Here is a 27,172-nt window from a genome sequence, read left to right on the forward strand (position 1 = left end):
GTCTGAGTTCATCCGGTCTGGGTGTCTCTAAGTCTGTGTGATGGATGATGGAGCACAAGCTTTCCACAAGGTGGCTGGCCCTGGTTCTTCTTGAGAAATTGATTGAATCCTTTGTTTTCCATAAAAATCACAGAGATGGGCAAGACTCTTACTCATCTTTGGTATTGCTCAATATTTCTAAATTTCTAAATGACATCCTTAAACTACTATGGCTTGGTTTTCCTTTTTAGGAATTATTGTTGACTTCTCACTTTGGAAGTAGAGGGTATGATTCCGTTGGCACCATTCCTGCCCCCTGCTACCCACACATGTTCCCTCTTGCAACACTTGTCTATTTGATTGGAAGAACTCTCAAGAGACAGCTCCTGTTGATCTCTGCCTCCATGCTGGTCAGCGTCAGGCCTGCCTGAAAATAGACATTGGGTTGCCAGTGTGAGGAAGGGGGCCAAGAGACAGCAGGGAAGGGTGTGTGTGTGTGGTCGGGAGCCCGTATTTCCTTAGTTCCATGATTCCCATAGTGTGTGTGTGTGTGTGTGTGAGTGAGTGTGTGTGTGTGTGATTGGGAGCCCTTATTTCCTTAGTTCCATGATTTCCATACAGTGTTTTCAGCTGTTTCTGGTGCTCTGAGTGATAAACCTTTAGATTGGGGGAAAAATTTATATGTCCAGCTACTCCTTGAACAAGGTTTTCAAGCTGTCTTCCTGTTTTCAGTCCACTCTGCACCTTCAGAGATGCCTCCAAGTTCTGAGTTTTTCCAGGGTCCATTTTTCTGCAAATGTTTTATTTTTATTGGCTTTGATCCCTTCAAGCTTTTAGGTTTCAGCTTTCTCCTCTCGGTTAAGCCATTTCAACCCTTCTGTTTTCTATTACCCACGTTCTGTTGGTATGTTTCACCCATTTCATCTTCCCTCCCATTCTCTTTCCTCACTGTCATTTTTGTGGGTTTGGGTGATGTGCACAATGCACATGTTTGATTAGAAATTTAGGTTTAATTAATCCTACAGACAAGTTTTTATCATTATTATAGGTGTGGCTCAAACTAGTAAGAGAATGCACCTCTCTGGGTTTATTTTTTATTTTTCACTTATATGGAAATGAAGCATACAACATACTAGCCCTAGTCCCCCCTCCTCCCACTCAATTAGAGACTTCTCTTATTTTATCTTCTCACTCATTACAGGCCAATCAATTGCACAATGTGTAAATGCGAGATAAAGATCAGGGGAAACACTTTTGTGTTTTCAAATGTTTAAGGCAATGCTACACTTTTATTACCTTAGAATAAAAATCATTTTGTTTGATGCATATGAAATGACCATTGATATATGGCCTAAATTTGAATAATCTGCATAAAGAATTTAAATTTACTTGTGCTTTCTATGACTGCTGTTTCTTACACAGTCCTCATCATTTACTGTAGGAACACAGGCTCATTGCAACACACCAAAAGATAAGAAGGTATAAAAACAAAAGCATTCATATTTCCTCCCCATCCATCCACTTTCTGACAAAATGTACAGTATTGATTTGTTCTGCACATCATCCACAATTTGTACATACACCTAAGAAATAATATGTTAAAATTGTTTCACTCATTCAAGACATTAGGATTCAAGATACAATAGATAATTTATTCCAGAGTACGGCACTAGGCTGAGACGTAAAATTGTAGAGGTTATAACTGGAAAGTCAATTTCCTGCCTCACCCATATTGAAGTTATAGAAGGGAAATGAGTGGATTTCCAGGGAAGAGCTTTTTGGAGAGAGCTGTGCTGGCCATCTCTTCTCTGTTCACGTGCCCCTCAACCTCAGTTTAGAAGGAAGAAAGAAGAGGGACTTTAAGAAGACTACTTAGAGAGCTTAATACATGTCCTTCATACTGTGCAGTTGTGAGTGGGGGAGGAGACAGTGGATGAGCCTGGGGGATAAGAGACATGCAGAGTACAACTGAGGAAAGCCTCAACTGTGACAGGACTGACCTGCAGAGTTAGTTGAGCAGATAATGTATGAGTGCTTCCCATGGGTCAAATTTTGGCTGTGGATGAAAAATATACTAGGGGTTGGAGGAGGTGGGATGGCAGCTATAAAACCTCAGCAGAAAGTAAATGTATGAACAGCTAGATTCCCAGGAATAAAGTCAGGGGAGGAAGCTTGTTCAGGGATGGCACAAAATACAGTGAGAAGGACACCAACACTGCAAGATTTTTGAAATCCCAAGAAAAACATTCATAAGAGAAAGAGCCAGATCAGGCTTAATGCAAAGAATGCAGAGTTAGTTTTTGACAGGACAGACAATTTATAGAGACTCCTTGTCCTTCTACTTCTCCCTTCACTGTTCTTTCTCACCTAAAGGGCCAGAGTGGGACTACAGGAAGGAAATAGTGAAGACCAGGGACAAATAAGAAGCTGGCCATGCTTATCCTATAAGACCAGTATCATCCTGATGCCCAAACCAGAGAATGATGTTACACACACACAAAAGAAATCACAGGCCAATACAGATGAAGAGGTGGAAAAATCCTCGACAAAGTATTAGCAAACCAGACTCAACAATACATTCAGAAGATTACACACCATGATCAATTGGAATTTATCTCAAGGATGCACGGATAGTTCAGTATCTGTAAATCAATCAATGTGACACACCATACTAACAATTTGAAGAATAAAACTGTATCATCTCAGTAGGTACAGAAAAAGCTTCTGACAAAATTCATTATCCATTTATGATTAAAACTCCCCCAGAAAGTGGGTATAGATGGAGCATACCTCAACATGACAAGGGCCATATATGGCAAGCCCATTGCTAACATCATTTGTTGCTCTTGTTGTTCAGTCGCCCAGCCATGTCTGACTTTTTGTGACCCCATGGACTGCAGCATGCCAGGCCTCCCTGTCCTGCTAACATCATACTCTATGGAAAAAGCTGAAACATTTCTTCTAAGATCAGGAACAAACCAAGGATGGCCCACTGTCACCACTTTTATTCAACACAGTATTAAAAGTCCTAGCCATGACAATTAGAGAAGAAAAAGAAACAAAAGGAATCCAAATTGGAAAGGAAGAAGTAAAACTGTCACTGCAGACGACATGATATTAATACTATACAGCGAAAATGTTAAAGACACCATCAAAAAACTACTAGAACTCATCAACAAATTTGGTAAAGTTGCAGGATATAAAATTAATATACAGAAATCTGTTGCATTTGTATATACTAGCGACTAATTATCAGAAAGAAAAGTTAAGAAAACAATTTCAGTTACCGTCCCATCATAAACAATAAGATACCTAAGAATAAACCTACCTAAGAAGGTAAAAGGTTTGCAAACAAAAAACTATAAAATACTGATGAAAGAAACTGAAGTTGACACAAACACATGGAAAAATATACTGTGCTCACGGGTTGGAAAAATTAATATTGTTAAACTGACTATACTCCCCAAGGAAACCTATAGATTCAATGCAATCCCTATAAATATCAATGGCATTTTTCATAGAACTAGAACAAATAATTCTAAAATTTGTACAGACACATAAAAGATCCTGAATCATCAAAACAATTTTAAGAAAGAAGAGCAAAGCTGGAGGTATCACACTCTGATTTCAAATTATACTACAAAGAAAGCTACAGTAATCAGAACAATGTGGTATACACATAATAAACAGTGAGGTCAGCATGTTCTTCCTCACTCTTCTAAAACAGCTGTGTAATAGTCCTTCCCATGGATACACTGCATCTGTTTAAACCAGTGCCATATTGGTAGATGGAGCTTCACAAGTGCTGCAGTGGTAAAGAATCCACCTGCCAATACAGGAGATGCAAGAGACTCAAGTTTCAATCCCTGGGTCAGGAACATCCCCTGGAGTAGGAAACGGCAACCTGCTCTAGTATTCTTGCCTGGAGAATTCCATGGACAGAGGAGTCTGCTGGGCTATAGCCCACGGGGTGGCAAAGAGTCAGACACGACAGCATATGCACCCATAGTGTTGCAGGTCAATTACACCTGAAAAACAAACAAGCAAACTCATAGAAAAAGAGATCAGATTTGTGATTACTAGAGGCAGAGGGTGAGAGGAGGGGAATTAGATGAAGGTGGTCGAAAGATAAAAGCTTCCAGTTATGACATATAATTACTAGTAATGCAATGTACAACATGATAAATATCATTAACACAGCCATAGATTATATATGGAAGTTCTTAAGAGAGTAAACCCTAAGTGTTCTCATAGCAAGGGAAAAACCATTCTCTAGTTTTACAATTTATATCTATAGGAGATGATTGAATGTTCACTAAACTTGTGACAATAAGACATTGTGATAATGTATTGTGACAATCATTTTGTGATGTAAGTCAGATTATTATGCTGTACACCTTAAACTTACACAGTGCTGTATGTAAATTATATGCCAGTAACACTGGAAGACAAAAAGGTGAACTTAGTGTGTAATGGAGATAACAAATGAATAAAGATTTGGATGTGCGGGTAGAAAACGTAAAGATAACGAGATACAAAGGCCCACCAGTCCCCTTGCCTCAATATGGGAAAACCCTGTAGGGCCATCCCAGACCCAGGGCAAACTAGCTTTTCTCCCCGTCCAGTCCTGTTGCCTTCACGCCCCTCGAAGGGTTCCTCAATGCATCTTTCACAGGCCTCTCTCCATCCTGGACTGTTTCTTAGGGGCCTGACCCACCGTGGTAGGCTATTAATAGTCATCCTGCTTCTACTCTTGCACCTTAACACCTGGACTTCTTAGCAACATGAATCAGATCATGCCACTCTTTCCTTAAAACCCTCCAATAACTTTCACTTGCTCTTGGAATACAATCTGCCTCTTCATCATGGCTTCAAGGTACTACCCTCTGTGACTGCCCACCTTGCAACCTCTTTTCCTCTTTGCTTACTATGCTCCCTGCCACAGGCCTTACTCCAAGGATTTTGAATAGAGTTTAACAGACTCCTTTTTTTTTTTTTTTCCAGAACTGGAACTGGACAACCCAGTTCTGTGAACAGAGTGCCTGGAGGCACATATCAGTATCCAAAAAAAATACTTATCAAATAAATGAAAGTCTAGGAAGTTAGAATGTACACAGAAAGAACCATTTCATTTCCAGACCATGGACTTGGTCCATAGTCCATCAGCTGAGGCTGCATTCTTTGATGGCTGGTCTCTGTCTCTAAGCAAAGGTTGGACTTGGGGAATTTGGCCTTTAAAGCTTCATCAGACTTCATGCAAATATTCCACCATCAGAATTCTGTTGAAGTCTGAAAAATTCCATTAACAGGGGATCTTGTCCCCTCTTGAGACTTAACTCCATTATTGCACAATAGAGTGATTGTACTTTCAGGCTAGATTTGTGAGGTTCCACTGTTGGTCCCTTGGACTGCAAGGAGATCCAACCAGTTCATCCTAAAGGAGATCAGTCCTGGGTGTTCACTGGAAGGACTGAGGCTGAAGCTGAAACTCCAATACTTTGGCCACCTCATGCGAAGAGTTGACTCATTGGAAAAGACCCTGATGCTGGGAGGGATTGAGGGCAGCAGGAGAAGGGGACAAGAGAGGATGAGATGGCTGGATGGCATCACCGACTCGATGGACATGGGTATGAGTAAACTCCAGGAGTTGGTGATGGACAGGGAGGCCTAGCGTGCTGCGATTCATGGGGTTGCAAAGAGTAGGACACAACTGAGTGAACTGACTGACTGTCAGTCCTTTGCGGATTGAGGTAGACACTCAGGCCAACCTTCTCCTGATTCTGGCCTGTATATGCTCCTGTTGGCTACCCCACACCAGGGGGCCCCACTCTAACACAGAAGAATGGGCCTCTGAAACCCACCGACTCCCCTGTTTACACAATGCCGTGTCTGGAACTGTATTCTCCCCTCCCCAATCATATGTTGAAGTCCCGTTCCTCAGAATGCAAACCTGTAGGAGACAGGTTCTTACAGAGGTAATGCAAGTTAAAATGAGTTAATGAGGACAGACCCTAGCCCAACATGATGATTGTCTTTGGGAAAGGGGCCTTTTGCACAGACAGATGTACAGAGAGGACATCCCAAGACATGAAGATGGCCGTCACAAGCCAGGGAGAGAGGCCCTGAACAGATCTTTCCCTCACAGCCTTCAGGAGGAATCAACCCTGCCAACACCTTGATTGTGGACTTTGAGCTCTTAGAGCTGTGAAACAATGTATTTCTGTCGTTTAAGGTCCATGGTATCTTGTTAGGCAATCCTAGCAAATGCTTACATGAAATCTGTGCCTCAACATTTACTGTGCGCTGGGGGAGCTGAGCCACCCTGAGCTGGGGTGGATGGTTTCATGGAGAGCTTATTTAGCCAAAAACGTTCCAACCTTTCTCAGATGTCTACAGCAGACTTTCTCTAAAGTTCCACTGGACAAAACTGGGTCATGTTTCAGCTGCAGGCAATGCTGGGAGAGCCCTCTGCTACAGCAAAGACCTGCGCGCCCTCAGTGTTGAAAGCTCTTTTCCATAACACAGCCACTCAGAATCGTCAAACGGGTTCTATCGAGTGTGTCCAAGGAAACGTGGGCCTTACCTGTCTGCTTCCTGGTTCAACAAAGAACGTCAGGTAGCAAGCCATCTTCGGTCAGATGATTCATCAGTTTTGCTCCTTCCGCAGATCAGTCTGTCTTCCAGCTTTTAGGGATACACACTGGAAGGAAAGAGAAAAGGTCCCTGTTTCATGGTGCTGACTGCAGTGGCAGGAGACAGGCAAAAAGACAAAGAGGAGTTAAGTTCTACCGGGAGGCTTCTTTAGGTGGGATGGTGTGTACTCTGAGAAATGGTCAGTTAAGCTGAGAGCTGAAGGTCAGCCAAGTTAGTGCTTCCACGAGGACAGAAAAAAACTGGAAGAAGCCAGCTGGTAATTCTACAAATTTAAATATTGTTAGAATTTTTTTTTTTTTTAAATCTCAAAGCTAATAAATTCCAATTTGGAATAGGAGTAAGCAATGATAGATTCTGACTCGGCATGAATGTGGCCAATGCTCAGATCTTGGTTGGTGCTGATTTGTTCCCACTTTGCAAACCAATGTCAACTGCCCAGCATTCTGTAGATCTCTGGCCAGTTTCTACACTGGGCACAGTAAATGTGTTCTCATATTCTACAGCTGATTAAAATGCACAAGTGAAATGAAATACCAGAAGAAGCTTCATGCCTCTGAAAGGTGGCCCCTCCCCAGCTTGTTGAACTTCACCAGGTCATGACCCTGCTTCAGCCCTACAGGTGTAGAATGTGCTCCTGAATGTAATCTTACCACCTTTAAAAAAAATTTTCATTGGGCCCCTTACACTTACTGGCACATAATCTTCCTTTCTGGTGCTTGCAACTCTAGGCTTCCCTGGAAGGCAGGCCCCTTCAGGCAAAAAGATTCCACTGCTGAGAAGTTTCACAATCTCAAAAAGAGAAGAAAAGAACCCAAAGCAAAGGCCACATCAACCTTATTTCTCTGTGTGTCTGCAGAAAGCTGTTTTTGAGTGGCAAAAACATACTACCCTCACACGTGACACTTGACATCCTCAGACCTGCTGGCTTTAACGAAAAACAATCCAGTTCTAGTTCCTGAACACTGTCTCCCTCCCTCCTTCCCTGCTGCCCCCCACCCCCCAACCATCCCGGCTGTCTCCAAACACTCCATCAGCCAAGACAGTACACTGTTCATTCCTCCCCCTTTTTTTTCACCCCAAAAATATTTTCCTTTTTCCCACTCCCTCCCTCTGGTTTTTCAAGGTTGGTCTCCTGTTAGTGGGCTTCCTAGGCGGCTCAGTGGTAAAGAAGACATCTCCCAATGTAGGAGACGTGGTTCAATCCCTGGGTCAGGATGATCCCCTGGAGAAGGAAATGGTGACCCACTCCAGTATTCTTACCTGGGAAATCCCATGGACAGAGGAGCCTGCAGGGTTAAAGCCCATGGGGTCGCAGAGTCAGACACGACTTACCCAACTAAGACTTAACAGACCAAGACTTAACATCTCCTGATGGTAGTGTCTGTTGGTGGAGTCAAACTCATCCTGGCACGCAGAGGTGAAAGGCATTTAGAAACACGGGGAAATGTCCTTATTTCATTCTAGTTCTACGAACTAGAGTATCCAAGAGCAGTTTTTGCTTTTCCAGTGAATATCCCAGAATTCTAGTTTATTTGCTTTCTGGAGAGAAATATGTGCACCTCAAACATCCTCTAAGAGGCCCTGTGCTATTTTTCAGAACCCAGGAAATATTTCGGGTACACAGAACTCCTCAAGGAACGCGATGGGACTTCTGTCTAGAAGCCTAGCGGGAAACAAAACGGCGTTTCCAGTGACTATTTTCCATCTGCTTTCGGTTCTACCGTGAAATTGCTGCTAAAACCTCTCACCGCGCGTTAGGGAAGGTGACAGGTTTCCCACCTGGTGGAGCCAGGAGGACGCGACTTCGGGGAGCTGGAGAAGAGAGAAGAACGGAGCGCGTTTGTCTCCAAGGCGGCGCGGGGCTCGGGGAGTGGACGCGGGGCTGGGGCGGGGGCGGGGCTCGGGAACTGGGCGCGGGGCTGGGGCTGGGGCGGGGGCGGGACTCCGGGCTGGACGCGGGGCTGGGGCGGGGGCGGGACTCGGGGACTGGGCGCCGGGCTGGGGCGAGGGCGGGACTCGGGGCTGGACGCGAGGCTGGGGCGGGGGCGGGCCTTCGGGCTGGACGTGGGCGCGCGCCGGGCGCCTTGTTTACCCGGCGTCCTAGCAACCGGCGGGCGCGCGGGCGGAGTGCGGAGCGCGGGGCGCGGAGCCGGGTGCTGCGGTGAGTGCGACCGGCGGGCGCTGGCGTCTTTGCAGCAGGCCGCGGGGATGGAGAAGTTGAGGAGCCGCGCTCAGCCCTCGCTTCTGTCCCCTCCCGCCTTCCCTTTCTCCCCTCGGACCCGGTATCCGCCCCCTCTGCGTCTGTCCCATCCCGCCCAGCCCCTGCTTCCCCGCGGACACCCCGCTCCTGCCGGGCCTGGGACCTCGGCTCTGCAGTCTCCAGCCTGGACCGCATCCACGTCCCCTTACCCGGCTGCCGCTCCCGCCGCCCCTGGCCTGCCTTCCCTTCTCCCTCCTCCGTCTCCGCAGCTTTGCCTCCATCTCCGTGCGCCTTCGCTGCCGCTTCTTCACGCCCGTCTCTGTCCTCCCAGCCCAGGACCGCGGCCTCCCGAGCAAATACTTGACTAGACTTTACTCAGTTCGAGGACCGGCTGGTGCCATCCTTGCGCATCTCCACATCTGGTCTGTTTGTTTTTATTCAGGGCTCGATTCCTGTCAGCCCTTAAACCAATCTTTCTGCAGGTTTCACCGCCTGGTATCCTCGTTCTCTGGACGCCAGCGCAGGCACTGCTCCTAACCCGCCAGATCTTAGAGTGGACGCTTATATTCCCTAGTCTCGTAAAGAATTGAGTTTTGCTTCTGCTCAGGTGTTCGAGAAGTTATTCACGAATGGGTTTTATTTTATGAATGATACTGGAGGCTTGCAACGGACCCTTAAAAAGAAAAAAAACAAACTGTTGTATCTATTGGATGAGTAGACAATGTGAGTGTAAAGTGATTTCTCAGTTTATGGAAACAAACATGCACAAAAACCTTTTCCTTTGTCACTGTTAAGTTTCAAAATCTTGGTTTAACTCAAAATAAGTACTATGTATTCACATATGTTCATTGTAACCATGATTCTCAGGCCCTAAGATCTCATGGATTGGTGCTGGGTGTAAACGTCCCATCAACCTGTCTTGATAAAAAAATGTTACTGGAATTAGAGGAATAAATGCTGTAGCTTTTGTTCTCTTTGCAAATTAAGAAGTCATTGGAAGTTCCCATACTTAAGAAGAAAAAAAAAATATAAGACTACCTGTTTTTTCTTTTAAAAACTCAGTTGAGTCTGCAAAGCCTTTTTTTTTTTTTAAATCTTTTATACATGGTCTTCTTTTGGCGATTCTGTTCCACTCCGCACCGCGCCCCCCCCCCCAATACTAGTCTAATAATATTGTGCTTGTCTTCTGGATAGTCATAGGCTCACTTGTTGTTGTTTATTGACTAAGTCATGTCCAACTCTTTGCAACCCCATGGACTGTAGCCTGCCAGGCTCCTCTGTCCATGGGATTATCCCAGCAAGGATACTGGAGTGCGTTGCCGCTCCTGGAGTTCCTTCTCCCGGGGATCTTCCCGACCCAGGGATCGAGCCTGCATCTCCTGCTTGGCAGTCAGATTCTTTACCACTGAGCCACCAGGGAAACCCCAGTTTTTTCTTAGGCCTCCTTAAGTCAAACCTGTCCATTGCTGCACCTCCTGGGTTTATTAGACTCAGAAAAACAATTTGAATAGTGTCAAATATGTTACGCACATTCCTAGAAAAATTTATCATGATGAAAAAAATAACTTTTTGCGTTTCTTAGCTCCTTTTTAAGTGTCTTCCAGAAAATTAGTATCTGGTATGTGAACTGCTATAGCCTTATGTAATTTCACAAGTTTAAAAAAAAAAGGTGCAAGAAGGAAATGATTTAAACAATAACTTTATAAACTGAAACAAATTTACCTTTAGTTTAAAAACAAACAGAACCATCCACCTGAGCCTTTCCATATGAAATAGATCTATCTGCACTTTCTTTCATAGTATTGCGAAACTCAAGAGTGTCACACAGAAACATCAGTGCTTGCTTATGTGTTCAGAATGTAGCAATAGAAACTGGAATACTAAAATGAATGCACAGAACAAATTTATATATTTTTGGTATTCATTTTATTTCACTAGCATTTTTACAGATATACATATGTGTGTATATGTATATTATGTGTATGTATGTATATTATGTTGTTCTAAACTTTATCTGATCCAATACTTGCTGCTTATATTTTGTAATGCTCACTTTATTCTGAAATCAAAATCATAGTTTTAAATCTCAATGGTGCTCTAACTGTAAAATAGAAGAAGATAATTGTAATAAAATATCAGCATGCAAATGCTCAGCTAGCCGCTATACTAGAATATAATGAAGCCTGGTGTGCTGCAGTCCATAGGGTCACAAAGAGTTGGACACAACTTAGCGACTGAACAACAAAATCAATTAATTACTCCAGTCTTATGTTGAATTGTTGTGTATGCAGTAGCCCCAAATACAGTCGTGTCACAAACTTAAATTGTGTGACTAGAATTTCAATCAATGATATAATTTTTCAAAATGCTGACCTCCTGGTAAAGTTCCATATAAAATAAGTGTTTACAACCATCCTTTGATTTATATGGTAGTTTCAATTCTGGAAAATTCAAAGCATATTTAAACTGTGAAAAATCCTTTGTGATTATTTGTAAAGTAGCAATGGGTTTTAGGCTTAGGTATGAATTGTCTGAAATTGATGACGTGCTAAATGTTGGAGTTTGCATCACGGTTCTTCCTTCTAGGGAACCGTCCTGCACACGGCAGGACATCTGACATTCTTGGTCTTCATCACTAAGTGCTCACAATGTCCCCTTTCTATCATTTTGAAAATAAAACATCTGTACAATACTTCTTCACTGCTGCTCAGCAGCCAATACTGCCCAGTCGAGGACCTCTGATCTAGATATCCCTCTTACTGGATTTGAAGATATAACAACAGGCTGAAAAGTAAAATCTCCAAACCATTTCTGTAGAATCTTGGTTCTGAGCTTTTGTAATAATTATGGGAAGTGGGAAGCTAATTATATTTTTTATTTAACTTTTAAACCATTCTTCTATTCCAGGTGAAAGGTTTTAACGATCAGTGTTAATTGCAAATGAGAAAATAAACAAGTATAGATTATCTGAAAAAAAAGACAAAGTTCCATAATATAGTAATATCAGGGCTTATTTATTAACTTGGCTCTTATTTAAGTATGCAGATAATGTTATCTTTTCAGATATCTCTTTTAAAGGCTAATTTCTATTTATCAAAAATGAAATTTATTTCAATTTCTGTTTTACACATTTTAATGCTAGAATCATCTGATAATTGACTTAGATAAACAGGCTAAAAAGATTCTCATTCATGCTTATATTTGCTCTTAAACAAGTTATGAATTATGATAAAATATTCTGGGCAGGATATATGCAGGGAGTATGGAATTTGAATTACTCAAATATTTTGATTAATACGGTCAATATGTGCCTTGCCAATTTTCAGAAAGAAATTAAAATTCTATTTTATTTAATGTTCTTATTCTATTTCTTATGAATTCTGAGGGCATTTGGGGAACGTTCATCAGCCATCATTGCACAGATACAGATGTATGTTACAACAAAGAATAACAGAATTCAGTTTAATAGCATAATTCTAAACAACGTGTGATCCAACTCAAAAGAGCATCTCTCAATCGCTGGCCCCAGCAGAGTTGCAAACCAGAAGCCGTGCCTCCTCGGATTCTTTTTTTCCTGCTCTTGGACTTTTCTGTTTCCATTTTCTGACCGGAATTCTCTGTCTTAGGCTGAAAATGAGAAAGAAGTTATTCATTCCAGGGCAGGCAGATATTGGAAAATCCTTATGTCCTTGGGTCAGTTTTACTTAGAGCTGGTTCAGGGAGCATTAACTATTTTATTGACTTGAAGAGCGATTGGATAATTTTTTTAAAAATCCATCTCTAAGATGAACAAGCAGAATGCGGGTTGGGTAAGTACTAGCTTAAAATCTTGAAAATGAGAAATGTCCTTCTAGGAGGATGGATGCTATTGTCTGTCTCTCTGCTCTATTGCAGCGTGTGTGCTGAGCTCGGGTTTGAGCATCCTGGGATCCCATGGGCGTGGCACTGACCAGGTCTGCGCAGTGGACTGCTGCGGGGCATGGGGCTAAGACCCTGGAACTGACTCCTCTCAATGAGGCTATAGTGAAGGAAATCATGATGTTTGTGGAGAGTTTTATCTATAAATATCCCCAAGAGGCAAACTATGTTTTTGTAGAACCGCTGGAATGGAAAACAAATTTGGACCCCTCAGCATTTGGATCAGGCTATGCTGTCAGGTAAGCCAATGAATTGCTTCTAGAGTTTAATGTCTTCAGTTGCATGTTTTTTATTGATTGGTTGTAGGTTTAAGGCAAATCGCTTAACCTGTGTAAATCACAGCAATCTCAGAAACCTGGAGGGACTTGGATGAAATCTGAGGATGTGTAGTTTGGCCAATACACTATCTAATTTTTACATTTGAACTTTCTTTTGATTGGGAATGTGTTTCTAGGTCACTGTACTCTCCAACATTTGCTGTTGCTTTGTGACTGGTCTTTCCACTCACACCACCTGCCAGATGCCACCAGGCATTGGTTTCATGACCTGAGATAAAGACAAAACCCCTTCTGGTATTTAAATCTGTAAAATCTGTGGGGCAGCAAAGGGAGAAATGTACATCTTGCTTAAAATAAGGAAAAGACTTCCTAACAATTAGCGTTGTCCTTAAATGAGAACCTTCCAAATCTGAGATTCAAAAAAAAATCCTACCTCCACCTCAAACAGCAGGCTAGCAATTTATGTCTTTTGATCATAGCTAAATATATATTTTATATAAATTACATAGGTTTATAGAAATATAATTATACTTGTATAAAATGTATTCTGTAAATATACATTGTAGATGATAAATATATATAAATTCATATATTCTTTTTTTTTTTTGGTCAACTTCAGTTTATGTGTCACTTTAGGCATTCTGATCCTCTTCTTTTGTTCCTCTTTAGTTTTGCATATGAACTTTTAAAGTCTGATCTTATGAAAAACAGTTCTCTAGCCAAAGTTTGCTATACATGCCTTATCCATTTGGGATTATTTTTGAGCATAAACTCAGAATTTAATTTTTAGAGAATGTAAAATCATTCTTTTTTTAAAAAGTCTTTATTGAATTTGTTACCATATTGCTTCTGTTTTATGTTTTGGGTTTTTGGCCCCGAGGCATGTGGGATTTTAACTCCCTGATTAGGAATCAAACCTGCACCCCTTAACTGGAAGTCTTAAATCACTGGACCACCAGGGAAGTCCCTGGAAAATCATTCTTGAACTGTATTTCAAGAGCACTTTGGTTCTGATATCATGGTCTATTTTCTCTCTGAATTTTCATAAATCTTTTTTTTAAATTATATTTTATGTTTAACTGTGCTAATGGTCAGTTTCTCCAAAGTATTTCATTTCTCTCACCTAAGTTCAATGTAGCATCATGCATTATTTTTTTTTTTAATTTTTGAAAGATGAACTCACCTGAAAAATCAATTAAAAACATAGGAACTACTTAGTACAACCATGGATTTTAAAGCACATGTCAAAAAAAAAAAAAAATAAATAAAGCACATGTCAGAAGAGATCGTGATTATTGTTGCAACTTGCCTTGGTACTGATTGTGTATTCCAAATACAGATGATCACATCTGTGACCTAGTAAGGGAGGGCTGACATTCACATGTTAATGTTGTTCAGTTGCTCAGTCATGTCCGGCTCTTTGCAACCCCATGGACTGCATGCAGCACACCAGGCCTCCCTGTCCCTCACCACCTCCCTTGAGTTTGCCCAAGTTCATGTTCATTGCATCAGTGATGCTGTCCAGCCATCTCCTCCTCTGATGTCGTCTTCTCCTTTTGCCCTCGATCTTTCCCAGCATCAGAGACTTTGTCAATGAGTTGTCTGTTCGCATTAGATGACCAAAATTACTGGAGTTTCAGCTTCAGCATCGGTCCTTCCAGTGAATATTCAGGGTCCATCTCCATTAAGATTGACTGGTTTGATCTCCTTACTGTCCAAGGGACTTTCGGTACTCTTCTCCAGCACCACAGTTTGAAGGCATACATTCTTTGGCATTCTGCCTTTTTTACGGTCCAGCTCTCACAACCATACGTGGCCACTGGGAAGACCATAGCCTTGACTATACGGACCTTTGTGGGCAGAGTAATGTCTCTGCTTTCCAACACACTGTCTAGGTTTGTCATTGCTTTCCTGCCATTTTGACATTCACATAATGCATCCCTATATCTCTATCCCCGTCCTAATGCATCCCTATATCTCTATCCCCATCCAGTTTCTTTTTGCTTTATTTCTATTTTTGTATCTCTACATGTAGTCTCTAGATGCAGTATTCCCTCAAGCAGGATGTTTGGACATTTTGACACCATGTATGTTTTGAACCGGCTACCCCTTTGTTGTGATCCTTCTGTCAAGTTTACCATGCAGCTTTTCCATGGGCTGGTTTTTCTATTTGTCATTCCTGTTTCTGACTTCGGTCGATGATCTCTTTGATGATAGCCGAAATGAGAGGGGTGTGATAGTAGCAGTTGCTGCATAGGGTGGAAACTATTCCTGTGTGTCTTGATGGAAACCAGTCTTCTTTGACTGACCCAAAGAATACAAAAGATATAGCTGAAATTTTGGTGGCCATTGTCATTTAGTCACTAAGTCATGTCTGACTCTTGCGACCCCATGGACTATAGCCCACCAGGCTCCTCTATTCATGGGATTCTCCAGCCAAGAACACTGGACTGAGTTGCCATTTCCTTCTCCAGGGGATCTTTTTGACCCAGAAATTGAACCTGGGTCTCCTGCATTGCAGGCTTTACCGACTGAACTCCGAGGGAATGAAGGAGAATACCAAATGCTCTCACATCCAGGTCCTGACCCACCCTGTGCTCTATCCCCTAAACCAAAGAACCTTCAGCACCTAAAGTCATGTGGTATTTGGTCCATCCAGCAGCATATCACGTGATGTAAATCAGCGATGCCCTCAATGATGAGAAGAATGTGTAGTTAAACAGTCCCTCTGCTTCTTTCTTTGCTCTTTGGTTCATAGGCACTCTTTTGCTTAGCTGCAGGGCCTTAGAACACATTTATTCATTTATTTAAAGTGGAGGAAGCCCCCTAGTCAAGATTCATATCTGTAAGACCATGTGGATACCCAAGTCATCATGAGGATTTAAGCCTGGAGTTTCCGGACATGTTTCTACCAAATAGTAATATCCTTGGATGTTTCAGAACAAAGGCAGATTCTTCTTGGGGCTATTCATTCTCTCAGTCCTCTTCTTCCAAAGCAAGGCCATTTCATCTATACCAAAACTCTGTTAAAGCAGTCAAGCGACGCCCCCCCCCCCTTTTGCTGATCTCTGCAGATATATCGGAGACCACACTTTTACTTGTGGCCTTATTTCTTGGCTGCTGTGAATCTCCAAGGGCACACTCTGTAGCCATCAACACAGGTGTGATGAGCCTTCTTCTGAGCTAGACTTATTGGCATCTGACGTTGAAACTGATCCTTTAGTCACACAGGAAGTTTTATGTTTCATCCACCATCTTCTTTCCTTTTGTGCAGTTGGTTATTAGTTGACTAGATGAGCACAACACTGGCCCAATTCTTTGATCTCCTTTAGACTCTTTCCCGAGGTACACCTGTTCATCCTGTATTATCTCTCCACATTCAGTGTTGAGGAGGAAATATCTCTTTCATTTTGATGGAAATCGTAGGTCTCTTTTATCACTGTTTCCAGTTGTTTTTGTTCTTATCACACAGGATGAGATTAATAATCTTCCTAAAACACCTCAGAATGAACCCCAAATCACTGTAAATTAAGGACAGGTGACAGCACTCAGCGGTGACACTCTCTGTGGGTGATACCCAGAACTTAGTTACTTAGAGTCGCTACAGAGTAGCTTGGGCATTTTTTTCTTGTTTTTAAAAAATTCTATTTTATATTAGAGCATTGTTGATTATCAGTGTTGTGTTTCAGATGTACAGCAAAGTGCTCAATCCTTGGTAATAACCTAAATGGGAAAAGAATTTGAAAAATAATCGATTTATGAATATGTATAATTGCTAGTTATTTTTGAATAGTTTTTTATTTGCTTATTTGCCATCTGTAAATCCCTGTTAGTGTGATGTATGTTCAAGTCCTTTGCCCTTTTTCTTTTCTTTTCTATAGTTTTTATTGGCGTATAGTTGCTTTATCTTGTTGTGTACAGCATGTGAATCAGCTATGTGTGCACACACATGCCCTCTTTTTTGGACTCCTTCCCCTTTAGGTCACCACAGAGCATGGAGTAGAGCTCCCTGTGTTACACAGTAGGTTCTCATTAGTTGCCTATTTTATACATAGCATCAACAGTGTGTGTATGTCAGTCCCAATCTCCCAGTTCATTCCACCTTCTCTTTCCCCCTTAGGATCCATACTTTTTTTAAATCGGGTAAGCAGTTTTTGATTGGGTAAGCATTCAGAATCACTTGGTGAAAATGATGTTACCTGTTCTTTCCTCCCCTCTGGTAGAACTAGGATTTTTGAATCATGTCTGCTTTAATATTGCTGTATGTTAGTTGTGACTGACTGTCTGCTATGTCTCAGTGATCATAAATAAATGATTTGGGAGAAATTATATGCTGGTATAAGTTCTGTGTGGATAAGACATCAGGACGTTGGAGCAAGATGCCTCCTCTACTGGAAATGCACATTTCACACCCAATTCACACCTTTATGGTCCTTAACCTTCTGATCAATATCACTAAGGGCTGAAACATGTGATCTCCAGCCTTAAAATGGTATTGTTTGATGAGACAATGATTATTGTATTTTGATTAAAATTTCAGAGTCACAGACCAGTGGCCTGAAATTCTGTTACTGAACTCTTTGCTTCTCATCCCTGAGAATTACTGAATAGTTTCTCAACTACAGCCTTATTTCCTATGTTACTATTCAGACATATATCTGTGGAGTGATTACTGTGTTCTGGACATGGAACTTGACGTTGGGGATTAAATAAATGAGACATTTTTCCTGCTCTCTATTGTATTAGCTGAGCATTTTTAGCTCCCTTCTCAATTCCAGTTTAAAAGTCTTCTTGATCAGGTCGACGGATTTCATTTATTCTTTCTTTCATTCTTCTTAACCTTATCAAGATGGCTACAGTAGTTTTCTTCCAAAGAGCTCTGTCTTCAGGGCTAGAGACTGCGAGCCTGAAGTGGGAGCCTGCTTTTCAAGAATCCTCTCTGTCCCTGGCATTTTAGCTCCTCCGGCTCTGTTCAGCTGCATACTGCAGCTGGCAGGACAATGAGACATGTCCCCATACCCTGCCGTTCTGGTCTCCCCAGGAGTGTCACTTTCTCAAGTTTAGGAGCTTGCTCCTGTGGGTATTTATTCTGCCTGTGACTTCATCCTCTCCTCCTTCTTTTAGCACCAGTGGTCCTGCCCCAGTACAGACCTCTAAGACTACTCCTCAGTCCTAAGGGAGTTTTTTCAAAAGCTTTATTCCAGGGAAAATAAACATTCTATAAATTATGCCTAGCACTGGCTAATCTAAAACCATTTTGCTCCTTCATTTATTCCTTGTGCATCTGTCAAACACCTTCTGTGCACAGTTACTCTTCAAGGTCCTGGGAACGGAGCAGTGGGGGGAGACTAATAAAGCCCCTGTCTTCCTTTCTGGTTGCTGCTGCAGCAAATTACAATGCACTTAATGGCTTAAAACAACATGGATTTAAATCTTACAGTTCTGGAGGGGACAAAAATTCTACAAATGAGTGTGGGCAGGGTTATGTTCCTTTATTCTTACCTTCTGCAGCTTCTAGAGGCCACTAGTATCCTTAGGCTTGTGGCCCGCATCACTGACCCGTTTCCATTGTCATGTTGCCATCTCTGACTTGACCCTGCTACCTGCCTCTTCTGAAGGTCCTTTTGATTACATTGACCCACCTAGATACCCCAGAGCAGTCGTCTCATCTCACAGTCTTTAATGTCAGCCATCTGCATAGTCCCTTTTTCCACATAAGGTTACCGGGACACCCCCTGTCCCCCAGTTTCAACCCTCTTTCTATTTTAGTGAAATAGTAATAGATTGACTGAATCTGTTGGTTTACTTTTTATGATGAACTGTCAACATCTCACAGCTATTTATCTGTGTTACAATTTAAAATAGCAGGTCTTGAGACTTCCCTGGTGGTTCAGTGGTTGAGATTTTTGCCTTCCAATGCAGGGCTTCCCCAGTGGCTCAGATGGTAAAGAATCTGCCTGTGATGCAGGAGACTCAGGTTTAATCCTTGGATCGGGAAGATCCCCTGGAGGAGGGTATGGCAACCCACTTCAGTATTCTTGCCTGGAAAATCCCATGGATAGAGGAGCCTGGCAGGCGGTAGTCCGTGGGGTCACAAAGAGTCGGACACGACTGAGTGACTTCACTTTCTTTCTTTCTCAGTATTCTTGCCTGGAAAATCCCCATGGACGGAGGAGCCTGGCAGGCTATAGTCCTTAGAGTTGCAAAGAGTCGGATGTGACTGAATGACTAAGCACAGCAGGGAGTGAGGGTTCCATCCCTGGTCAGGGAACTAGATCCCCACATGCCTCAGCTAAGACCCAGTACAACCAAGTAAATAAATAGATGCTATTAAAAAATAAATATCAGATGTGGACACTTTTACTAGGGATTATCAGTATGTGATGAAAAACTGGGCAGTGTTAGTAATGTTGTTAAGTAGTATAGATATATCGTGGCCATAAAAAAAACTTAATATTTTAGAAATGACAACCTAAAAAAAGTTAAAATGGGAAAAAGACCAAGAGCTAACAATTTCTGATCAGGAAAAAGTCTAGTTAGAAAAACTTCTTGTTATCCTAAAGTAAACCAAATTAGGGGTTTGGAGGGGGGAAATAATCCACAGAGGGGATCTAGTTTGTCTTTTTTTCATAGCACTTTTTTTTTTTTTTGGCTCAGAAACAGAGTAGCCAAGAAAGTTCCTAACCACTAATTACTGTGGTGTAAAAATTTTATAAATAAAATAACATTGGAAATCCACAAAACATAAATGATTCCCACAGAACCAGTGATTTTAAAAGAGATGTCCAATGCATTATTGGAAAAACAAAACCCAAAACTGTGAATTTACATAGGTATTCAGGAGATTGCTTAAAAATTTTTTCCTGGATATATCATATTGCTAAAGAAGTTTGGGGATTTAAGGGCCTAAAAGTGGATGAAAGTGGGAAAATAGATGAGCTTCTGACAAGACCTATTTATATTCTCTGTATTTTATCATGAGACACGGAAATAATGTGTTGAGATGTCTTAAATTAACCTCTACTGGCCTTCAGGTAACCCTAAGCCTTCAAGAAAAATTTTTTTTTCATTTTTTAGTGGAACAACAGTCAAATCAGAAGAAGTTGATAAAAATGGAGAGCCTTTGCTATATCTCTCTGTACCACAAATTAAAATTAGGAGCTTTGGGCAGCTGTCACGTATGTTATACATTGCTAAAAGTATGAAGCTGAAGGAAGCACAAGCGTGTATTGAAGGTGATATTTATACTCCAGTCTGTGATTTGAACTTTCAGAAACATAATCTTGGGGGCTGGGGAGGGAGTCATTTGTTACAGTATCTTGAAAAAGTCCTCTAAGCTAAAAGGTAAAAAGTACTAAGTTCAGCTTTGTAAAAATGTCCTTAATTTTTCTTGGCTGAAATGTTATGCTCATATCAGCTTTCCACTTTAAATGAAAACCCTGATGCTTTACCATTAGTCAACTTCTAGATTTCTAATTTCTGTGTGTGGTTTAAAGCAAGCCTTCTTAGCTTCTGGAAAGACCTGAGGCCTTTAAGGTTCATGTCAGGGAAAGAGACAGATGTCCAGGGCCAGCGTTAGGAGCCATCCTCTTGCATCCTGCTGTACCAGATAGTGATCAGTTTCCTTTAAAATGAATGTAGCCTCTTCCTTTAGCAGACAACCCATAATAATCTCACTTCCCATTTGTCTCAGCCCAAATACACAGCTTTCTGTGAATTGTTACTTTCATTCAGCGGGAAATATTTTCCCTCTTCACTAAAGTTATAGAATGTTCTTCTTATTGCCTAATCATCTGACATGCAAAACAGAATGTGATTGCCTGCTATAACTGCGCTTTAAATATTTCTTATGAGTAGAAATACCTAATAGTAGGTAATTATGTCCTGTGTGTGCTTTGCTTCTTTGTGATCATGTGACGTGTAGTTCCCAGGCATAATGTACATGGGTTCTGTCTCTCATCATTCTTTGCCACTATCTGTGTCTGTGAGATGGAAAGTTGGTCATTTTATATTCTTTTGATTTTTTGAAAGATGTGAACCTTAGGACAGCAGCCTCTTTTTATGTCTTCTCTACTCTTCCTATACATCAGAGCTACTTTTCTGAAGAGGGATGGTATCTTGAGAATAAAACTGAATTTCAGTAAGAGTTAATTGAGGGCACAGCCCATTCATTAAATTCAACTTAATGTGTAAACTTAAATCCACAAAGTGTTATATACCCAATCCGGCTAAATATTGCAACCTTTGCTGCATTTTGCCCTTTCTGTAAGAGTTCTAGGTAAAGCTCTTAGTTTTAGGTCCAAATTGTATAGTTCCTGACAATTTGGAGGTCAGCTCATGTCTTTCCCCAGAATTCACCTGGTATTTCTCTTCATAATCTTTAGAGATGACAGCTGTAAGGTGATGAGTGGAGATGCTCACTAAGTGCTTGGCCCCTGGGTCTCCTTCTCGTGATGCCCGCGCCCTACCCCGTGCAGGTTTTTCTAACAGCCCCCAGCCTCTCCTGCCAACAGTTCATTTGCTGTGGGAAAGTTAAAAACCATGCCGTCTTCTCTTCATGTCCATCAGGTCATGCTTTCTAAATTAGTCCCATGAGCATTCCCCCTCAATCCAAATGCATATGTATTTTCATCTGGCTTGCATTTCTCCTTCCTAAACATGGTTTTGCCCATTTCTCCCTCATTTTCAACCGTATAGTTTTTTGAAAGTGTTAGTGGCTTAATCATGTCCAACTTTTTGTGACTCCATGTACTGTAGCCTGCCAGGCTCCTCTGTCCATGGGATTCTCCAGGCAAGAATACTGGAGTGGGTTTCCTTTCCCTTCTCCAGGTGATCTTCCCAACCCAGGGATCGAACCTGGGTCTCCTGCATTGCAGGCAGACAGACTGTTTACTATCTGAGCCACCAGGGAAGCCCCATTTTGACCTTTATTAAATTCTGTTTTCAACATCTCTAGATTCAACTTTCAGCCTTGGTTATGAGTTGGGATTTAAAATTTTCACTGTAATTTTAGCATTTATGTAAATACTTGTTATATTTGTTTTCCCAGTTAACATCTAAGGACACTGGAAATATAAGCAGTTCAAACAGGTGGAAATGATTGGCAGTAGATTTGTAGACTGAGAAAAACATGCTAGTTTGGAGAGAAAACATTTGTGAATACTGTTCACTGATACCACACACAGACACACACGGTTCTAGTGATCATTTTTCTAAGGAGGCCAGTATTTCTCTATCTTCAAATCTGGATGCATTAATTGAATGCCTATTCTGAATAAGGCCCCAGAGTCAACTTAAAAAGAAACAGACCTCTTGGCTTCTGGCCTATTAGGGTGATGACATATATATATGATATTATAGCACAAGGTGAACATCTCAAGAGGAGTAAGAAAGTTTCTAAGTGCACTAGAATCTGAGAAATAGAGATTAATTCAAATTGGGTCAGTCAGAGAAAGCTTAATGAAATAAACGTGTTTGAGTGGGCTCCAAAGGACTTAATATTCTATATGACTCTAGTAATAGACAACAAGAAGATAATTTTCAAAATTTACTTTTTTGGTCAGCAAACAGAAATCCAGTAGCAAAGATCTTGGGCTTGGATTATAATTTAATAAATGGAAAAAATGGAAACTCATTTGTATCTAGTGTTCTTGACAAAATGAACAAAGATGATGATCCTGAAAGTGAGATTAAGATGAAGATTGCCTTGCAACTCAAGCAGCTGGATCTGCACTTACTCAATCATTCTCTGAAACACATTTCCTTGTGAGTCTTTTCTTTTTTTTAAGAAATCTCTGAAAATTGGTTCTAAAAAGTACTTTTAGAACTTTAGGGGAAAACACAAGAAAAATAATGCTTAGAAGTGTTTGCTATTGATTTAACATTACATTATTTGGAATAAAATTTTAGTTCTTGCATGAATATTTCTAGTTCCAAATGTAAAATTTTCAGCTAAAACATTCTAGTAGAATTTCATCTAGTTCTGAAGCCATTATGTGGCTTTTTATCCCCAAAGTCTCTCAAATCATTAGATAAAGTTTTAAATTATCATACACTTATCATGTAGAGTTTGTAAGATTTAAAACTTGTTCATCTTTCTAGTCTTTTCTAGTACTTTGATAGTTTCATTAAGAAATTAAGTGACTGTTTCAATGAGTGTATTTAAGTGTTACATTCAACATTCTCAGCATTAAATGCAAATCACTAATTCTTTAATGTCTGGCAAAGTTATGAGATTGTAACATGGTTAAAATTCACTACAATTTTGTTGATGTATAACTTAACTGATATTTTAATTACAAAAACTATATAATAGAATGTTTTCATGTTGTTTTCTGTGGATTCTCTTTTAAAATGGATTTCTTAAACATTTATTTCAGAGAAATACGATTAAATTCAGGGACTGTGAAGAATGACATAGAGCTGCTTAAACAGTTCTCAGGAAAGGGAGAACAGACAGTCTTGGAATCTATCGAGTACACCTCAGGTTCATGTTACATTCTATTTATCTTCATAATTACATTTTCAAAATGCTTCAATAGCTAAATATTTAAGAAACAAAAACTTGAAGTATCAATCCTATTTTTTGAAGCCAAGCTGTGTTGCAAGTTGAGGTTAAGAAGCTCCTTTTACTTGTGTGATAATTGGTTTCAGATTATGAATTTTCAAATGGATGTCGAGCCCCACCTTGGAGACAGATTCAAGGCGAAATTTGTTACGTGCTGGTGAAACCTCATGATGCTGAAATTTTGTGCATTACTTGCAGCAAAGAAGGAGTGTTTTTAAATGGTGTAAGTAATTTTTTTTTTAAACCAGTATTGACTTTGGTCCTGAGGTTCATCTGTAAGTGCCGGCATGTCTCCAGGATTGAACCCCAAAACCAGGCAATTGAAGGATTGTCCTGTAGGATTCAAGCAGATCCCCTTGCTGTGTTTGCTGCTTCAGTGGCCCCTACAGGTCCTCAAGTCAGCATTCTAAGAAGTGACCTTCAGAGTGACCCATTCTGCTATCTAAAACCTCTTTAACATGATCAGTTTGCTGATTAATGATACAAGTATTAGAGGGGAAAAATCTAAGTCAAAAAAGGAGCTCCAAGGTAATACAAAAGCCATAACTGGCTTCTGTCCTCAGTGCTGACGGGACCAACAAAAGAGAGGAGGGGGTCCACAGGGGAAAGGCTCCCGCAGAGGGGACCCTGCTACCCAGGGAGGGGCTTCCAGGCTGTGCTGGGACCTCAGCATCTCAGGACAGCGCCTGCACGGAACTGGGACTTACACCTCTGAAGAGTGGGCCCTGCTTGCATTTGGTGGTGGTCCCTTAGATGCTCAGAGGGTCCCCACAGAGCTGGGGCTCACACGTCTGCAGAACAGGCACCTCCAGGCAGTGCTGGTCCCCTCGGAGCCCAGGTATCTCCCTGAAACCAGCTGGGGCCCCTGAAGAGAGGGTGCTGCCCAGTTAGCAACTGGCATCTCAGGGGCTGAGTAGGATTTGACAGAGCCGAGTCTCTGAGCAGGGGCCCCAGCAGCTGTTGGTGGTGTTTCTGAGGGATCCTGATGAGCCTGGTTCTGGGCCTCTGGGAGAAGCCCCCAGAAACTAGAACCAACTGTTGCTACTGGAAGCAACTGCCACTGTGGGGTGAGGGGCCGTTGCTGGGTGACTGAGAGGATGTAGGAGGGAGCAAGTCCCTCCTGCCTCGTCCAGCCTCCCCGGCGACCTCTCCCCTCTTGCTGACGGAAATTCAGCCAGCCTGGCAATGGAGAAACAGCTCTACAGACTTTGGCCCAAGTGTCAGCAGAGTGTGGGGTGGGTGGCCCTCCACCTGAGGGAGGTGGCACATGGCCTTCTGAATCTTCTGGATTAAACCCTGGATGTTGAGGCCCACACCTACTTACTGAACTTGGCTGGAAGGAACCGCTCAGCTTTCTTCTCTGCAAAGCCCTGCCCTCGCTGTCTTCATGTAAACTTGGGACTCACAGCAAAATTCTGCAGGGAGGATCCAACTCCTTAACGGGGACCCAGCCTTCCCAGAGGACTGTTTGGAGAGTGCTCATGCCTCGGCCTGGGTGGGCATCGAGATGCGGGGCCGTGTCCTTAGTGGCAGGAGGCACGTCTGCTAACCTGCCTTTCGGTGCTCATCTTGTCAGTGTGACCCTGGGCTTGTTCCTGCACAGACAACCTAAATGTGATTTTGCTTTCAGTTTGTTTTTATTAATAGAAAAGCAGAATATCCAATTGGAAAATAAGAGACTGAGAAAAAAAGAGGAATGCTTTTCTTTGGCCTTCCAGAGTGGGGTGAGGAGCCTTTGCTTCTATAAAAGGCTGTTGATGCACATACAACGTGGTTTGATATGGAAATATCCGGGTGTTCCTCAGCTTAATAAATGGAAGACAAGGAACTGAAGCTGTTCAGTAATCACAAGGAAATGTATTAAACACTACAGTTTATATGTATAACTATGTTATATATGTGTGTATATATATATACACACACACACACACAGGGGGCTTCCCCTGATGGCTCAGTCAGTAAAAAAATCCCCCTGCAATGCAGCAGATGTGGATTCCATCTCTAGGTTGGGAAGATCCCCTGGAGGCGGGAATGGCACTCCTCCTCCAGGGGACATGACAAAGAGTCAGACATGACTGAGCAACTAACACTTTCACTTTTCATATATATCTGTGTGTACGTGTGTGTATGTATACATACATGGTGGTGTGCAACTCTTTGCGACCCCGTGGACTGAAGCCCACCAGGCTCCTCTGTCCACAGAATTCTCCAGGCAAGAATACTGGGGTGGTTGCCTTTCCCTCCTCCACGGGATCTTCCTGACCCAAGGAATTGAACTCAGGTCTCCTGCATTGCTGTCTGAGCCACCTGAGAAGTTACATATATATACACACACGCAGTTTTATACACACACAGACACAGTTATATATATAACACACTACAGTATATGTGTGTGTGTGTGTGTGTATACATATGCACACACACACATATGGTATAGGAACAGGAAAGGAAAGAGACAAGACAGACAGACAGAGGCCAAGGGAAGGGGGACAGATGGACATGGAGGTCAGACCCCTGGTAAAAGAACCTATAGCAGTCATGCTCCACACAGAATAAGAGCAGGGTGTGACCAACAGAAACATAGGCTTTTGTGTGGTGACATTCTTACCTCAGAGGCCTTTATGACTTCGTCAGTCTTATGAAGTCGTAATGCATTTTCACAGGACAGAAGAGCAGAGAGGAGGGGCTTTCAGGTCTCTGCTGTAGCAGCGAGCCCTGTGTGTCTAGGAGGTCCTGTGTGTCTAGCAGGCCCTTGGTAAAGGCTTGCTGAAGGAGTAAATAGATAAATGAATTTACATTACATTAAGAGGGAAGGGTTTGCCTGCACATTTCATGTGTAAAGACAAGCACATGGATCCTCTAGAGAAGAAAACATTACTTGTGGTTGGGTTGTGATTTATTGATCAGGTTCTTATGTTGCTAGTCCATTAATTACAGCACCAAACTTTTTCTTCCAAAGGGCAAAACAGATGATGAAGGGCAAATTAATTATGAGAGAAAAGGAGAAATTTATAAAGACCTTGTCACACTTTTAAAAGAAAAATCAGCAATATTTTCAGAAAATATGTCTAAACAGGTAAGTTTTACAGTCTCTTTTGAACTTTTATAGCATCATAATTTTTGGCTGCAACTTTCTGTAGCATAAAAACTGGAGACTAATGCTGCCTTGTTTTGGACAGTACTTTCAATTATTGGAGTGTTTTCCACAATATAATATAAAGTAATACATGTTGTAAATGTAGCAATTTAAGAATGTTTCTGGTTTTCTTTAGATGACAGGAATGATATTTCAAAGTGCTTTCTAAATAGGACTTTTTCATTTTCTGTTTTGAATTAATTACACTGAGAACAGAGGACTCAGTCCTGGTAATGAAGCCTACATGTTTTGATTTCATCCTTTCCGGGACTCCTGTGATTACTGCCTAGTTGGAGTGCCTTGATAAGTGTGTCAACTACATGTGCATAAGAACAGGGTTTTTGTCTCCCATGGTTTGTAAAATAGTGCTGCTAAACAAAGAAATCAGTCAGTGTGATATTTTGTGAAATAAAATTTTGGTTGAAGCTGATGTAGGTAGA

General features: G+C 41.6%; 1 protein-coding gene and 1 long non-coding RNA gene across 5 annotated transcripts in view; one reads left to right on the forward strand and one right to left on the reverse strand.

The window, feature by feature from the left end:
• Window positions 1-1,102: 1,102 nt before the first annotated feature.
• LOC122682008 lies at window positions 1,103-8,526 on the reverse strand. The gene is made up of 4 exons (XR_006337187.1): window positions 8,413-8,526; window positions 7,324-7,422; window positions 6,563-6,679; window positions 1,103-4,007 (listed from the first exon to the last, which is right to left on the reverse strand). It is a non-coding gene; the product is annotated as an uncharacterized LOC122682008 (long non-coding RNA).
• A 176-nt stretch (window positions 8,527-8,702) lies between these two features.
• The window catches only part of ODAD2 (outer dynein arm docking complex subunit 2), a 150,015-nt gene continuing 131,545 nt past the window's right edge, over window positions 8,703-27,172 (forward strand). For 2 of the 4 annotated variants that reach the window (XM_043884662.1, XM_043884664.1), the window contains exons 1-7: window positions 8,703-8,794; window positions 12,728-12,990; window positions 20,107-20,264; window positions 22,593-22,794; window positions 23,409-23,515; window positions 23,683-23,819; window positions 26,556-26,672. In XM_043884662.1, the coding sequence (XP_043740597.1) occupies window positions 12,767-12,990; window positions 20,107-20,264; window positions 22,593-22,794; window positions 23,409-23,515; window positions 23,683-23,819; window positions 26,556-26,672 (945 nt within the window). In that variant the 5' untranslated portion in view covers window positions 8,703-8,794; window positions 12,728-12,766. Of the gene's footprint in view, window positions 9,256-12,727; window positions 12,991-20,106; window positions 20,265-22,592; window positions 22,795-23,408; window positions 23,516-23,682; window positions 23,820-26,555; window positions 26,673-27,172 lie in introns of those variants that run through there. The other 2 variants (XM_043884663.1, XM_043884665.1) reach the window with 2 other exon arrangements.

This window comes from Cervus elaphus, chromosome 23, assembly GCF_910594005.1.
Source record: "Cervus elaphus chromosome 23, mCerEla1.1, whole genome shotgun sequence".
NCBI lineage: Eukaryota > Metazoa > Chordata > Mammalia > Artiodactyla > Cervidae > Cervus > Cervus elaphus.